Source organism: Lolium rigidum, chromosome 7, assembly GCF_022539505.1.
Source record: "Lolium rigidum isolate FL_2022 chromosome 7, APGP_CSIRO_Lrig_0.1, whole genome shotgun sequence".
NCBI classification, from domain to species: domain Eukaryota; kingdom Viridiplantae; phylum Streptophyta; class Magnoliopsida; order Poales; family Poaceae; genus Lolium; species Lolium rigidum.
Window position 1 is genome coordinate 230,596,577 of NC_061514.1, and position 17,443 is coordinate 230,614,019.

General features: G+C 42.1%; 1 protein-coding gene across 5 annotated transcripts; it reads right to left on the reverse strand.

The window, feature by feature from the left end:
- Positions 1–5,750: 5,750 nt before the first annotated feature.
- Positions 5,751–15,786, reverse strand: LOC124670186. 5 transcript variants are annotated; one of them, XM_047206696.1, is made up of 12 exons: positions 15,616–15,786; positions 15,501–15,529; positions 15,007–15,216; positions 14,838–14,924; positions 14,669–14,761; positions 14,529–14,594; positions 11,652–11,729; positions 11,459–11,557; positions 10,668–10,878; positions 8,374–8,396; positions 8,049–8,291; positions 5,751–6,104 (listed from the first exon to the last, which is right to left on the reverse strand). In XM_047206696.1, exons 1-12 carry the CDS (start codon positions 15,647–15,649, stop codon positions 5,889–5,891), a joined length of 1,389 nt encoding a protein of 462 aa, XP_047062652.1. In that variant the 5' UTR covers positions 15,650–15,786; the 3' UTR covers positions 5,751–5,888. The 5 variants fall into 5 exon arrangements, with proteins under 5 accessions (XP_047062652.1, XP_047062651.1, XP_047062650.1 ...); XM_047206695.1 differs by having other exon boundaries at positions 8,049–8,288; positions 10,689–10,878; positions 15,321–15,529; XM_047206694.1 differs by having other exon boundaries at positions 10,689–10,878; positions 15,321–15,529.
- Positions 15,787–17,443: the final 1,657 nt, after the last annotated feature.

Below are 17,443 nucleotides of genomic sequence, written 5' to 3' on the forward strand. Positions count from 1 at the left end.
CGTCTAATCAATGAAGAACTACTACTGAGAGTGTTTCCCATGATTTTTTTCCTCTAAAACCTACTCAATCTTCCCCGATCAAACGTTCGAAGTAGCAGCGATGAAGAACACTACGGTTAACCAATGAAGCAGCAGCGGACAAAGCAAATCGGGGAAGGGTTAATCGCCATACCATACTCCGGCGGGTCCTCCTTGAACTCGCGGAACCTCATCTCCGGCGGCGAGGCCTCGATAGAGACGACGACACGGACGATCACCGCAGAATCCTCGAGGTGGTTCCCTGTTTCCGCTCCTCTGTTTCCGCTGGGAAGAATCGGACAGGAAAGGAAAGAATGCAGTGGTACCGTGGAGGTGTTTTTTTGTGAAATAACCCCCCAAAATTCCCCCAAATTAAGAAGGAAAGCTACAATTTGTGGAAGGACCAGAAAACAATTTTGCAACATCCTACATGGCACGTTTCGGACGATTAGTACCTAACTGAACCCGAAAACCAAGATTAGGTACCACTAACGCATGTTTTGCAAGTTAAGGTACTAAATTGCACCCGAAAGCCAAGTTAATGGTGCATATAGCTCTTGACAACTAAGATAGCATCTTACATAGTGGGAGTAACTAAGGTAGTAACATAGAGCTGCATGCATTGCCAACTAGGCAAATTGATGACATGGCATGCCATTAAATGAAGAAAGAGATGATTGTGGTAACTACTCCCTCCGTCCTAGTTCTCAAGTCATATTTTTTGAATATCTTAGCCCAAGACACAAGTTGATTGGGTCTAGTTTCTCTCCCCTCTAACTAAATTATCACGTAAAAATCATCCAGATTTAAAGCCATTAATTGCCATAATAACAAGAAAAGGCAACACGGAGAAGAGGAGTCTAGCAGTTCATGCATGCAACAAAATTAATCGCCCCTTTCTATCCCTCACGCATGCGCTGGTTACTCGCCCTCTCTTTAATTTTCTAAGTGTTATTTACTCCCACATTAAATAGAATTATGCCTATGAGGTGAGGGTTATGGGACAAATAGTTTTTGGGATTGTGCCTTAAGAATTAGGACGGGGGGAGTAGCTACGGAACCATAACATCACACTTTTCAAGGTATAATGAGTGTACAAGGTAATTAATAAATTCATGCATGATACTACATCTAAGTTACTATGCACTATGGAGGTAGTAACATATACTACTATCATATGCATAACACTACTCTATGTTACTCTCCACTATGACTAGTCTAAGATATTAGAACAAGAACAATAGTGTAGTTAGCAGCTGGCTATAGTTGTTTGATATGTCATCTGTAGCTAACTTATAGGTACCATATACAATAGTTGACTCTCAGAATGTACTACTCCATTAAATTATGGTCCATATTTCACTCTCATATAGTACCTAGCTAGGAGCACATGCTAGAGCTGAATTTTGCATGAGAGGCTACTTAGGGTGCGTTTGGTAACCTGCATGCCCCTTGGCTCGCATGGGCCCAGAATTTTTTGGCCCGTTTGGTTGCCTAGGCTGAGACACGTTGTTGCACAAACCGGTTCTCAAAGCACCCTCGGGCCAGGCCCTGGAGGAACGCCTGGTTCGGCAGTTCCTAGCGGTGTAGGCAAATCTCCAACGCGGCTGATGCAAAAGGGAATATTCGGTCACGCGCAGAGACGAGGATGGAGATGGCAGGAGCTGCGGCACGCATCGGCGAAAAGCAAAAAGGGGGCGGGAAGGATTCTGTCACCTCCCTCCGCGCCCCATGGCCTATTTCTACCCCCTCCTCCACTCTCCCCCCTAAATTTTGAGCTCCTCCTCCCATTGGCAAGCAGGTAAGAGGCGCCCGCATCTCCGATCGGCGATGGTGGCAGCGGCAGCAACTACATCTGGGCTGCTTCATCTACTTCCTAGTGCAGCACATATTCACCTCTGGCGATGACTGTAAGGAATCCCTTATCCCGGTACCGCGGTAATGTTTACATCTAGGTTAGGAGTTGTCAGATCTTGTCTAGCATTTGGTCTTGTAGCAGGGGTTAGTCAGGATTGTGCTGAGGTATCATGATCTTGCTAGGATTCGACATTTCCGGTTGCTTCTTTGTCCCAAATGTGCTCACCTACCATGATCTTGCTAGGGTTTGTGCTATTGATGCACTGCAATGAACTGCTTGTCTGATTTAGGATGATTGTTGGTATGGTTTGTGTTGTCCACTTTAGGCATGTATTTGCTTGCAAGTAGATTCACGCTATATATACTACGATGTGTGTAGGACTCCTTTTGTGATGACTTTAGCCAGGCGCTTGTCTGCATTGGGGACTCTCATATCCCTTCGCAAGTTCCCGATTCACAGCCCGCCTATGACTCCAAGGTGGCGGTCACCCCTCTACGGTCCGTCAATGGGCATGTGGCTGACCTGGTGGCTCAGGTAGCGGCAGAGGTCGCAGCTAGGTTGGCCACCACAAAGAAGAAAAAGAACCGCATGGAAGCGGAAAGGGCCTTGAAGGCTGAGCAGAAAGGGATTAGCACCATGAAATGGCTTCCATTCATGTCCAGCTTCGTCTTGGAGAAGATGTGCAGCTTGATCAAGACCGGAGTGAGAACTGACAAAGGATTCATGGAAGTCCATCTGACTGTTGTGGCGAAGGGCCTGTTTGAACACTGTGGCGTCTCCGCGTGCTCCACTCAGGTGTACAACCACCTGAGGAAGTGGAGGTAGAGGTGGCTCACCGTTAGCAGACTCCGCGATCTAAGCGGGGCTCAGTGGTGCGAGGATACCAAATGCATCATCCTTGAGGGTGAGTACTACTGCGGGCACGTCGCGGTGAGCACGCGCTCAGTCCACCTCACCAACTCTTTTGATCAGCCACTAGCAGAACTAACATAATTGTCCCTTCGTATTGTAGGATCACCCAAAGGACGCAGAGTTCTTGAATGTTCCCATTTCCAACTACGACGAGATGCATACCATCTTCTCTTTCGGCCTCGCCACCGGCAAGTACGCCATGGGATCCAGTGAGCCCCTGGGCTCGGCTGCAGCAAATCCTTCACCTGAGGATGCTGAAACCTAGGAGTCCTACACAATCAACCTCGATGGGCCACCTGAGAAGCTGACCGCCGGCAAGAGGAAGAGAGGCGCCTTCACCGACGACAAGCTAGTGGCCTTCACCAACATGACTGTTGCTGTGAAGGACCCGCACGGGCCATCAGGCACAACAAGCCAACGGACATGCACCCTGACCTATACAATGCGGTCATGGACATGCTTGGCTTCGCCGAGGATGATCTCATGGCCACCCTGAGCCACCTCACCGACCACAAGGCCTAGGGTTGCAGCTTTGTGGGCATGATCGAGCCACACCGCGTCCTTTGGCTAAGGAACTACCTTGCCAATACCACTGCAAGGTGTAGTGGTGCCCTTGAGGGGGTGGTTTAGAGGATGCATGCATGGAGGTGATGAACTTGATGATGATGATGATGGTGATGATGATGATGATGATGGTGATGATGATGAGTACATTTTGGGGGTAGCTAGGGTTGAAAAATATTTGATGGCCCCCTTTTGTAACTATGATGAGGTGGTATACACTAACCCCTCAGGTGAGGTGAACTTGCGGTGTTAGGATGACACCCACTTTTGTTGTGGTGGTAGGATGACACCATGGTAATGTAGGATTAACTTGTGATCCACTTTTGGAATGATCATGCATGCCCCTGTTAGTTTATCATTTGCTGTCAACACTTGTGTAGTTCTATTGATCTGCTTCATGGTTGTGATCGATTACATGTTCTTCTTATGTCGTGCTAGTGGTATGTGGTGTTTCGCGGACAGGTTCGAGGAATCTACGGCTCATGGAGGGTCTGTCAAGACCAGGTCAATGGCTACTCCAACAACAACTACCGAGGGTATGAAACATTAGAGGAGACACAGCAAGAGTACCTCAACTTCCTGGAAGAGTTCCTGGAAGATCAGGCCATCGATGAGGCAGTGACATTAGCACAGCTATCACCGAAGAAAGTACATGGTCTACAAGGAGCACCATGGATGGTACGTCCCAGTCGGGTCAAAGATTACATCATCGCCTTCCTCATCGTGGTGATCGTGAGGATCATGTTCCTCTGAGTGGTGTCTGATCGTATGTAACATGCTATGGCATGGTAATCTCACCCTATTTGATTTATGGTAAGGATATGGAACTGTGATTTGAGCAACCAAACAGTTGATTTCTGTTTTCTGCGTGCAACTTGGGCTAGAAACAGACAACCAAACGATGGTGCATGGCTTCCTTCTCCGGTGCATAAAAGGCCGCCAGGATACCAAACGACCTGCGTTTACCTACGTTTCATGGCACATTCGCAACGCAGGGAAGCTCATCTCGCTGGCATAGTGGTGCAGGAATCCCATGCAAGCTACCAAACGCGCCCTTACATTCTCTCTTGTATTGTCACTCCTCCAACCAAACAAAAATTTAAGCACATCCTCCCGGCGCGTGTCGCTGCGCCCCACTTCCTAGTTCTTAGCAACACAAGGGCACATTTCCGAGTCACGTATAATAGATACAGAGACACGTGTTGTATTCACGTACGAGCTCTCTCTCCAAGGTCAATCCTTCAAAAGATAGTGGCCTTTCAACTTCTCTATAAGGCTAGGGAAAAAAGTCCATTTTCGTCCTTCAACTTTCACACAAGTTCACTTTTGATCCCGAATGTTTTATTTGGTCTAAAAGAGATCCTAAACTTTACCACTTTGTTCAAACGTCTGGTTTTGCTGATTTTTTTTGGAAAAAGATACGAAACATAACCAAACAGTATGAAAACCACGGTGAAAATACCCAACCTTTCGCCAAAATAAATTGTACCGAGCCAGTTTCAGCCAAAATAAATCCCCAATCCTCTGGCTTGAGTAGGTCGTCACAATTTATCTATCTGCTCGATATCGGCATCCGTCGCTCGTCTGACATCCTGATTGTCCACTGCGATGTCTGCCACTAGATCAAGCTGGATGTAATGAAACCCACAACAATCTTTCAATTACTTTTACGATTGAACATGGAGATGTGGTTCCTATCGGTCAACCTCTCCCTCCCTTTCTGCCCTCACATAGACCAGTGGGCGCGTCCAGCCGGGCGATATGCAGATGTTGATGAGTTGGAGCGCTACTAGGGCTGCTGCTGAGAATCGGTGGAGCATCAAAAAGACGAGGCTACCTGGTTATTTACCATCCTATTTTTCTTGCTCGCGTGTGAGTGGGATTCAAGGTTCTGGTCTAGGACTAGTTTTTGTTGAGGTATGGTTCGGATCTGAATTTTTTTTTTTGAACCTTGGTTATCATCTACGGAAGAAAATCATAAGAACAAGACATGTGAACGTGTTGGCAAAGTTTAGGGTCCATTTTGTACCAAATAAAACGTTTAGAACGAAAAGTGAACTCTGCACAAAGTTGAAGGATGAAAAATAGACTTTTTTCTAAGGCTAGCCATAGAGCTAGTATCATAGCTAGTATCATGCACATTAGTCTCACAAAAATACTGATGTGGCAGCTAATTAAGGAGGAGAGAGGAGATGCACAAGATTTGAAATTAGAGTGACATGTCACGAGAAAAGTTAATGCCAGACAAATCTTGTGCACAAATTTGTATTGAGATTCTAAAAAACAATAAATATAGCATGACTATAATACTACTTCATGATACTAACCACTATAAAGATAGTATAGTACACAAGTATCATATGCATGATACTTACCACTATGACCAGCCTAAGGGAGATGCCAAGTTCAATACGGAGCTTTATATATTAGAAGCATCTTACACACCCAGGTATTAACTACGAAATGCTCCAACGTAATATTGAATAGGAACAGTTTTGCTTTGTAGATAGCAAGTCCATGATCCAACTGTTGCTAGCTAGGCTTCATTTGTCTGCTGTTTGACTTCACGTAGTGTAGCGTGTCGTCCAAGAGCAAATACAGCAGCAGCACCGGCAAATATTACCCCAGCTCCAACCAACCTCTTGTTCCTTGTTGCTGCCTCTTTGAACTTGTCTAATCCTCCAGATATCTTGCCGACAAAGGTCTTGGACTGCGCCTTTCTCTTCATTAGCTGCTCGTACAAATCAGAGTTCTGAAAGCAACACTCAAAATATTGTCAATGCATGTACACATCAATATGGCTACAAAAAAAGAATCAGTCATGTCAAACAAAGTAAGATTTATTTGACGATAGTGTGAGCTCCCACAATGTTGCAAATGGATGATCCAAAATATAACTCAGCCGATTACAAAACATTGCAGTAGGTAGCACTCGATCATGGGTGACCTTACAGGTCATCTAATAACAGATGTACTTGACAGATTGCACAACTGCAAATGAGTGTGGGGAACTATTGCCCAAATCACACATGCAGATACTAGGGCAGAGCAGGAAATTCAAAATAGGACTGTTTCAAATAAAATATGCTTCATGCATGAAAGACTTAGCACAGGTCATTAATAAGAGCATAAAAATTCAACAATAAAATGAACAAATAAGATTAAACTTCAACTATGAACTAAATGATCTATCTCAACAAGGTAACTTTGGACAGCACAGAACTGGAACTAATAGACATGATTGCGAACAGTAAATTTCAGACAAACGATGTACCACAAAGGTATCTGAAGGTCTTAAATGAGCTCCGACCAAGGGGTTTTGCGGAAAATAGAAAAAATGCAAACCTTACAGGTCTCTTCTTCTATCAATTACTCCCTCTGTTTCACTATTTGTCCGCGTCCACAGGAAACTTCGCTCAATATATCTTTCTATGGATAGAATTCATGATTCCCCTAAGGCCCCTAATAAAATCTGCTGATTTTTTGTGGTCCTACGCTTCACACTATTGAAAGCAGCCTTGTTCCATGCACAGTACCTGTTAAATCTACTCCTAGTATTCCACACCTCCACATACAAGGCTCTTGCAAAGCTGGTTAATTGATGTTGCAAAGTCACATTTCATCTACTCCGTCTATAAGTTGTGTTATTGTTACGACTCCCATACACTTGCATGCAAATGGCTGAATTTATGGGTTCTACTATGGCTAGTAAACTAATATATGCAACTGCAGTTGATGGTCATGCTTTTATGTCTATTTGCACCATCCATAACATTATTCCAAGAGGGGGTCCTAAGGAAATCTTTCTCCTACGGCACCGGCACACATGCTTTATGCTAGCCAAGCAAATCAACAAGAAAAGTACTGGTCAATACTTCGACCTGGTGAACTGAATTAAAAATAAATAAAGTTAAGTTGAAGTCGTCATGGATGTTTTTTTGAGAATTTTAGGCAACTTTACCACTCAAGGATTTTTACATCCTGCACCAAACCTAGGCAAAGGAAATCTGTTGGACCATCAATCCAAACAGCCTGTTGAAAATCACCGGTGCTACTAGCTAGCTAGTGTGCTACAGAATTTGCCTCAAGAGGACAGAAAAGTAAAGTCGCCTCCTTAATCTCACTAGCCAGATTGATGCATCTCTAAACACGAAATGCATCTGGTCCCAGATTAGCTACTTCTTGGTTCGGCAGTTTGATTGCTTCGCTGGAGTCTGATTTATCTATCAACCGGTGGCACCCAATATGGTGTGCCTCGTCACCAAAATCCCCGATGACAGAGCACAATTAACGTAGATAATTCAAGCATGTTGTTAGTCAGCATTTGGTGACACAAGTAAGAGCAAGAGGTGGGAAAGAGAGAATAGATTTCTTAATTGTGTATGATGCATAGCAAGCACCTGCACTGAATAGAATGATTTGGATTGATTTCTTTGGATGGATGCTTTGATTAGTGGTAGCATGGCATATTTAGACTCAATTAATGGTTTCTTATTACTCTGCCCATGGTTGGCTCACAAAGACACATAGTGAAACAAAGGGTATACTAGCTCTACGGTTATAACCATATTTGTAAGCAATAATTAATGTTATGCATCAGTACAACTAATGTGTTATTAACACTAAGGACTAGCATCTCCAGCACGGGAATTGAACAGAAATAGGTAAAGTGTGTGTGTGTGTGTGGAATACTAACCGGGATTGACAATGGTGACGACAGGGTCTGCAAGAGGTTATGCCTGTATGCATAACGGACATCGTTTTCATACTCATCCCAAGTGTTTAGGGCATCAGGATCATCCAGGAAGTGACGACGCATAACCTGCAACTGGAAATCCAACTTCTCAAACGCCTGGGGCATACGCTGGCTTACCCTGTCAACCTGAGCACATCGCCATTCGAACTCGTCTTTCGTCATGCCACACTGGGGGTCATACTTCTGTGCGGAGAGAGATCAGCACTGTCAATCAGAACCAGAACATGATGGAAAAAAGTCACAAGTTTTCTCAGGGCACTCCTACCCGTTCTTCATTGTTGCCGTCATCTGCATGAGTATGGAAATTAACTATAGTTAACAGGCATGCCAGTGAGAAATAAGAAGTTGATGTTAATAGCAGAACAATACAGCGGCGTTGTCAGCTATGCTCTGCAAAATAATTATATTGTAGAAAAATTACTAGTTTGAACGGTTGACGCCAGAGTGAGAAACATATAGCACAATATAGAAGTGCAGTAGTAATGGCTAGGGCTATTCCAATGGAATATATTATATTAAGGAAAAGGAGTGTGAAGTATATATAATTTTGGCCTAGATCTTCTTTACCCATGAAAGTGACGGCAATCTTTACAGAAGTTGTGGACGCAGAAGCAACACATGCAGCAATAGTCTATTATTGCTATACAAAACAATTCCATCTCTTAGATGCATACGAGAGAGCGTGAGCACCATGACAATTTTCCAATTTAATGAAGGGAAGGGGGCGATATACCTCTTTTCCACGGACGCTCTAATGAAAGATTCTTGGACATGGCCGACAACTAGAAGCTTGACGAGGAGAGGGCCTTCGGTTCCCCAAAAGAAAAGAGGAGACGGCCTTCGGAGATCAGCAGCGGCCGATGAGCAACCGTGGTCAGCGCCGGCTGAGGAAGGTGGCAGCCCGGCTTGCCTAGGACATGTCCTGATTAGGCGGGCGGCGGCTAGGATAGCGCGGGGGCCGGTAGGGGTTGCTGATGAAGAGCCGGGCGGCGGCGTCGCTCCTAGTCCTAGAGAAGAAGGTTATCGGGGGTTTTCGCAACCCGCTGCTTCTTTAGTTCTGGGCCGGCCCAACAGAAAATTAGCACGCAATGTTCCTAGACCTATTTATCGCTCGTTAGCGTGCATTAATATGCTCCGCACGCTAACGATAGCCACCCGGGCCGCGGCCCAGTAATTTAGCGATGCAGCTCCTGTTTCCGGTTTGGGAAGGACGGAGAAGCGTTGCCCTATTCCCCGCCCGCGTGCGTGCGGGAATAACGCGCGCACGCGCGGCTCGCCTCTGTTGGGCCGGCCCATTAAGTTGTTCTCTACGTCTAAAATTAGTAAAATGCTTTCTCATGATAAGCACGAACGAAACTGCAGCTCAGTGGTAGCAGAATCCACCCCAAGAGCGGGTAGACGCGTTTCGAACCCCGCGAGTGACGGGTTTTACAACCCTTTTTGCGAATCTGATTCAAATAATGAATTAAAAACATATCTAAAAATAAAAATCGAGTTACAAAAATGCTCAAATTTAAAAATTTGCTGAGTTCGAAAATTGCTCAAATTTAAAATTTGCTCCAATTTAGAAAATACTCGAATATGAAAAATACTCGATTTTAAAATTTGCTGGAATTTGTAAAATGCTTAAATTTAAAAGTTGCTGGAATTTGAAAAATGCTTAAAACAGAAAACAGAAAAAAAAAACAGAAAATGGAAAACAGACAAACCGGAAAAAAAAAAGAAGAAACGAAGAAAAAGCAAAAAAGACAAAACCGGAACGCGAACCGACGAAATAACACAAAAAGGAAAAACCGCCCAGATGGGCCGCGGCCCGCTCGGTCCCGCATGCGTGCGGGGCGTATTAAGCCCCGCTAAATAGGCGGGGAATAGGGATTGCGGACGGAGAAGGATCCTGTGCGGTTTTCCTGGTCAACCGGTTTTATCTTTTTCCTTCCGCTCTTGGATGGTTCGGTCGGTTTCTTTTTTGTTTCAAATTCGACCAAATTTTGCTCAGATTTCGAAATTTCTTCAAAATTATTTTTTGCTTTGATTTTTGTTCAAAATCAAATTTTGCTCACATTCGAATTTTGTTCAAAATCAAATTTTGCTCAGATTGAAAAATTGTTCAAAATAATTTTTTGATTAGATTCGGAATTGGAAAATTTTGCTCAGATTCAAAATTAATTTAAAATTATTTTGCTCTATTTTGAAATTTAAAATTTTGCTCAGATTAGGAAAATTCGAAAAATAGTTGTTCCAGAAAAACTTGCCTAAATCATCATCACTACAGATCAAAAAACATCATAACTTACGAGCTGCAAAAGAGCAACACATTAATAGATAAAGCTAAGCAAGAACAAAACATTCGACCAAATCACTATAGCATCAGATACACGGCGTTAGAGTATAGCTACTTAGCTAGCATGGCGTGTGAGGTGTTGACTCGCAGAGGAATAGTACGAATCTCGGAACAACACGAATCCTACCGAACCCACCTAAAATCCTAGCGAAAACAAATTAGAACGAATCAGAATGAATCTAGTAGTGCGCGTACGGGGAGATGGAAACAGTACTAACCAAATGAAGTTGCTAATGTACCCGCAAAAAGCAACTGGAATGGCCTTCCGATAGGCCTGCCAAGAGGAGCCCTGCTTCTGAATTTCTCTTTTATTCGACCCATGTAGCTGTCAAATGACAGCTTCGCTGCTTGTTTAAATGAAGGCAGCTTCTTAACTTCTGGATTTGCGGAAAGCATATATTTCTTGAGATGTGCTTTTATTGGTAGACCCTGCAATAGAAAATTTGCATATAACAAACCAGAAACTTCATTTGTTTAGGCAGACAGATGTCTTTCCAGACGATAGTTACAGACACACAAAAAAGCTTGCCCAGGGTACATTACGGTGAAGGAGAAAAATGAGAGGGTGTTGTATGATATGCAGATGAAAATCCAAACTTGAAACCCCGTAGACAATGTAAGTTTAACACAAGTCAAACCAATATACTCCCTCCGTTTACTAATATAAGATGTTTAAGCCTTTTGTAGATTCATCTATTTTGATATGTCTCTAGTCTATTTTTAGTGTGTAGATTGACTCACACTGGCATGTATCTAGTTCATTTTAAAATGTCTAAAACGTCTTATATTTATGATCAGAGGGAGTACTTATCATAAATCCAAAGAGAAAAGAAGGAATGCGACATCGACCTTGAAAAACAGCATTAACGTTAATTTGTATAAAATGCATTTATGATGATGTAATTTATGTGAAATAGCAGAGGAAAATTTATCCACTCTTTTATGCTTCTATAGTTGACTGGTATCAAAATGGCAGAGAATGATAACAAAAACACCACTAACGACTTACCTCTGCGACAAGAACATGTCCAGTCATTTGCGCTTGAGTAGCACATTCTCTTGCAAGACTCCTTAATTTCATACGGTCATAGTACTGCTCCATAAGCATCTACAAATCACAAAAAGGACAGTGAGCATGAGCTCCAGGGACTACACGGAACTGGGTTAGAAGGAATCTGCAAACTTAGAATCATGGAACTTACCCAATCATAGCGATCCAGATGCTCCTGTAATTCTGAACTCAACTCTGAATGGATCTTCTTCAAAGCTATGTTTTCATACTGTGAAAGTGAAGACAAGGAAGGTACGACATGTCAAGCCAGCTGATGCCATGTGTTATGCCAACTGAAAGCTAGAACATTTCTTTTATTCCTGACTATGAAATTATGTCTAACAAAAACACAACACATCACTTGCCACAATAACTGAAAGCCTGTGACCCATTGTCAGCACTCAAACGTTTATATGGCACCATGTATGCACATGCTTCGGAAGGCCTTCCTTCCACTTGCACAAGTGCCCTGGATGCCACGTTAGGCTCAAGAGCATATAGCAGGCATCGGTACAGGGTTTAGCATAGTCTCCAGAAAGAGTATTCCAGCTTTCAGCATGGCAGGCTGCCGGGGTGTATAGTATAGGGAGGGTCAGATGGATGTGAGAAAAAAATTAAAGGAGGTGCAGGGAGAGGGGAGGCTGCGTTCTGACATGGGGAGATGCACAAATAAAGTTAAGGACAGGGAGAGTACATTGTCTCGATGTACAAGCATTGAAGTAATTAGGTGCCACAGGTGAAGGTAGGAGAGTCTACGGCAAGGTGAGGCCCACTAAATAAGAGAAAATCAATGCAAAGATAAAGAATGAAGACCATTTGGGATATTGTTTAAATTAAGCTATAAACAAATATACTTGATGCAGCAGACAACCCACCAGATCATCCACTGTGGGGAATCGCTTAAGTTCATAGCAGCAGCCTAAACTGTATGAACAAGGTGGCACTAGGTCATTTCACATACTACCTCCGTTTCAAAGAATAAGGTGCACACGTAATTCAAGACGAACTTTACCCATAAAAAATAAGCAACAAAATCTTGATTATATTATATGTAATTAGTATCGTTAGATTCATATTGAAAAGTACTTTCACATGATGTTGATTTCATACAAACAATCTTTATATATTTGAAGCAATTCTTAGTCAAACAAAAAAAAGCACAAAAAACAAGAACGCCTTATTCTTTGAAACGGAGGTAGTATCATCTTTGTGGGGACAATAAAGGGTGTCAGACATGGGCACCGACTTGCAGTGTGACGACAAGCTACTTATCCTGGGGAAATGCACTAAGCAAAATTGTATTACAAAAAGCCACCGAGCGAGTCCTTGATATAAGGATGTCATATACTTCTTCCGTCCGGAAACAAGTGATTCGGATTTGTCTAGATTCGCATGTATCTACACACTAAAACACGTATAGATACATGCAAATCTAGACAAATCGAAGTCAGTTATTTCCGGAAGGAGGGAGTATATATTTCATAAGAAAAAATCAATCTATTCTCACCCAGTTGTCTTCCCATCTAAGCATATGTCAACCTAATCCCTACAGGCTATAGCAGAGCCGCAAGAGCCTGCGTTTATCTAAATCCCCACAGCCATGCCACGAGTAACAAGCTGTAAGGTTTACATCAAGCAGGGACACTATTTTGATGAGCAAGAAGCACGGTATTAGGAAGAGACCTCTTAATAATAATTATGTTTTCATGAACTACTGTTATGGCAAGTGAAAAATATTTGCTTTTTGTAGCCTAGCTTTTTCCGTAGCAAGCATGCAACTGTTTATTTTTATCCATGCCTACTCACATGCTTAGTCGTTTCATGCAAGCTGGAAATATAATTCGAGGCAATTGCATTGCTGGAAAAGTTCATCATATGTTTGTCAGTATGACGATACGGATCATTCCTTGTCACCTCTCTGTCTTTCCTTCTACATCTCTCCCTGCGTGCCTGCTCAGCATGCATATCATCAAGGCTGACAGCTTGTACAGGAGGGGTGACATCGACTCGACAATATAACAAAGGCTTAAAACCATGACAACTAAACATAATTATTACTTACTTAAATATCTCTTGACACTCCGCATATCCGTTTTAAGCACATGCAAAGCAAAGCCAATCAGCCACATGGTCTGCCACAAGTAAATGGGGCCGGAGGGAGTAGCACATTTCTAAAAGCTTTATCAACAGGCGGGAGAAGGTGTGGGGTTTGGGTGGCTCAATGGTGCACGCACTATCTGGACAGACAGCATAATAAGCCATTATGTGCTCACGCCCAGATTACAGTCCAACAATTTGACACTGAAAAAATGCAATACAGCGCAAAGGGATGTGTTGCTACTGTTCCCACAAACAGTTAATAGCTCTATCTGCATACTGAATAAGCTCTTATCCACATGAAGATGCTTTTTCATCCAGAGGCATGGTGAAGCTGCAGATTCATGGAGCTAAATACTCCGAGCAATTTAGACCAGGAAAAAGTTGGTCTTGCTGCTTCACTGTATCTTTGCCATGTAACCACAGGATCAGGTCTGTTTTGTATGGTGAACTGGTGGAACGCAGTGCGGCTCCATTGTAAGACTTTTGGGCATTTATAGATAGCAAGGGCATTCTTGCCTGTTTTCTAAATGTAACCCAGGATACAGCTCTGTTTTTTACAATCTTTCCATTGTCTGTGTTCCTCAAAATAAGATTATTGTGTTATTCTTTTCGTGTTATATTGACCCACTCTCATCTCACCTCCTGCAAACTATTTGTTTATAGGGGAAGAATCGTGTGAATAGAGCAGCCGATTTGTCTAGCGTTAATGGGTTGCAGGATTGTAGGATACAGATATTATGCCCTAATAATGTTCAAGTGTCCCAGTTTATGTTTTCTTCACGAGATAATAAATAGACAATACATGTAGAATTCGAACCACAATAAAAATGAAGAGTAAAAATTTCTGATTTCAAACTGAAATCGGACTATAAATCCTAGCACATAACAAATCTAATATCACAGTCAAAGAAAGGTTGCCAATTCTAACCTCAGATATGCTGGCCGCAGGGTCCAATTTCTTATCCTCGTATTCTTTCAAAAAATTAATATGGCCCTGAAAGAAAAGGAAAAGCTATATTACATGAAAAAATGATGTACTTATTCAATAAAACATATGGCAATTGAAACCTCTAAGCAACGCCTTAGCTCATGATCTGGAAGCCCCGGGCATATAGTTGAAGATTTAAGCCTTTTTAGAACACTTTCAGGATCACTATTCGACTGCAATAGGAAGAAACTGAGTATGCAAGAGTGTGGTATACTGAATGAAGCATAGAAGGTGTTAAGTGGCCAGCACCTGAATAAAGTCAAGCTTCACAAGAAATTTCCGGTATGCAAAGTACCTCTGAATAGACGACAATTGTTGACAAAGCAACTTTTGGTTCTGGAAAATGAAAATTTAGAGGGTGCTCCAACAATAACATGCTGATAGTAGGAAAAACACATATATTTGCCGCAACACTTACATTCTCGATTTGTCTGATTATATCATTAGGCAAGTAATGCCTTATCGAGGTGTTTTCAACCTCAGTTCCATTATGTCCATCATCCCCAGTAACAGATCGCTGCAAGATGGAGGAGGTTCCATCATGCCTCGTGTAGCGCATCAAGATGTACTCGACAAGCTCGCTATTGAAGGTATCAATATCCTCGGCAATCGGGAGAAACAAATCAGCCTGCAAAGATTAGATGCAACAAAAAAAATGTGTTAGTATGAAAAGTATAGATTTTTTCGAAGACAAGGCACACGAGAGGTTGATCCAATGCACTATGCACGTACAGGTGATTTGGCACCAGACATGAGTTCAGTCACGGCGATTTTGATGGCCTGCTCGCGAAACTCCAGATAAGCTCGAAACCGATGCTCATCGGTGAGGACGTGGCGAAGCTCTTGATCATAGAAGAGGCCAGTCCGCGTGTTGAGCAAATTAACCCCACCAACAAGAAGAGGCCCGCCAACCTCATGTATTCCGTGACGATCGATCGCTCCTAAAATTTGCAGAGATAAGAGACAAACAAGGGAATAGAATTAACGATGGTGAGAAAAGAAATGAGGATCTGGAGATAATTACTACCCATTGCACGATCCTCCGATCCAAAGCGAACCATCCCGTCTTTCCGTCTACCGGCGGCGCTTGGAGCAATTTGGGGGCGGGGGCGGCAGGTGGTAGAAACGGGATGAGCAGGGGGTGGACGCTAGGGCATATCCATGGGTCCACTCCCAGTCCCAGCACACAGCCACTGTCAACGAGCGAAACCTCTCCCTCACGATCGACCGTCCGCGCGGTCAATTCCTACGAGCGAATAGCTGCGTTGCGTAGTTTTTGTCGTATTCAAAGCCGCGCCAGCCCCGGAAAAAATTAAAGGCGTTGCGGAGAATCGAACCTGCGACCTCTTACCCGGCGCGCAGGACAGAGAACTGCTGACCATATGAGCTGCCCGATTTTCTTGTCGGAAATAGAAACATATATCTTTTGTACTAGAACGTACATGTTATAAACGTAAAAATATAAAAAAAATCGCGAATTCCCTTTTGTGCTATTTTTGATTGCGTAATTTTATTCAAAATTCAACCTCGCTATGCAATCTGTTTTATAATTCCCTTTGTACAATTCCCTTTGTACAATTCCCTTTGTACAATTCCCTTTGTATAATTCCCTTTGGACTATTTTTTAATTCCCTTTTTTGGGTTAGTGGTTTTTAAGAGGGAAAAAATAACGGGTGGGGAAAACTACTTGCAACTCAAATGAACTACCACTTGCAACTTTAATAAATACACTTGCAACTCAAACAAATACACTTGCAACTCAAATAAATACATTTGCAACTCAAATAAATTATAAGCTAAAAATTTCGTCAAAATATTAAAAATAAAATTAGTTTTTTGGGTAGGTAATTGTTCATATTTACTGTTGATAAACAACCAGGGAGAGGGTTGATAAATTGTGAGCTATAAAAATCAAGAAAATATTCAAAATAAAATTAGCCTTTTGGGTCGATAACTTTTCATATTTACCGTTGATAAATAGTGGACAGAGCGGTTGATAAATTGTGAGCTAAAAATATTCCCATAATTTTTTAAACTAAATTAGTATTTCGGGTTGATAACTCTTCACATTTTCCGTTGATAAATAACGGGCGAAGGGGTTGATAATTTTTGGGGAGCTAAAAATGTTTCAAAGATATTCTAAATATAATTAACTTTTACGAGTCGATAATTGTTCATATTTAACGTCGATAAATAACAAATAGAGGGGTTGATAAATTGTGAGGAAAAAATGTCCCTACAATATTCTAAATAATATAAGCTTTATCGGGTCAATAAATTTTTGCATTACCATTGATAAATATTAGTGGAGGGGTTGATAAATTGTGAGATAAAAATGTTCCCTTTAAATTAAATTAGTATTTTCGGGTTGATAACTGTTCACATTTACCGTTGATAAATAACGGGACAGAGCGGTTGATAAATTTGGAAGCTAAAAATATTCCAAATATATTTGAAATAAAATTAGCTTTTATGGGTTGATAACTCTTCATATTTACCGTCGATAAATAACGAACATAGGGGTTGATAAATTATGAGCAACAAATGATCCAAAATATTCTAAATAATATAAGCTTTTTTGGGTCCATAACTTTTTCGCATTACCATTGATAAATATCATGTGGAGGGGTTGATAAATTGTGAGCTAAAATATTGTTAAAATATTTTAAATAAAATTAGGAAAGATTCACTCCGACATTGATTTCCGTATAATACTGTATGTTTTAGATCCGGTCCATTTGCTACGTTTTTTAGTTTTGAACAAGTTCGTTATTTTACTGTTTGCTACGGGCTGTTAAATACAGTACAAAATATGTCCATCTCCTAGAATGTCGCGAAGTAATTGGTGGCCAGAT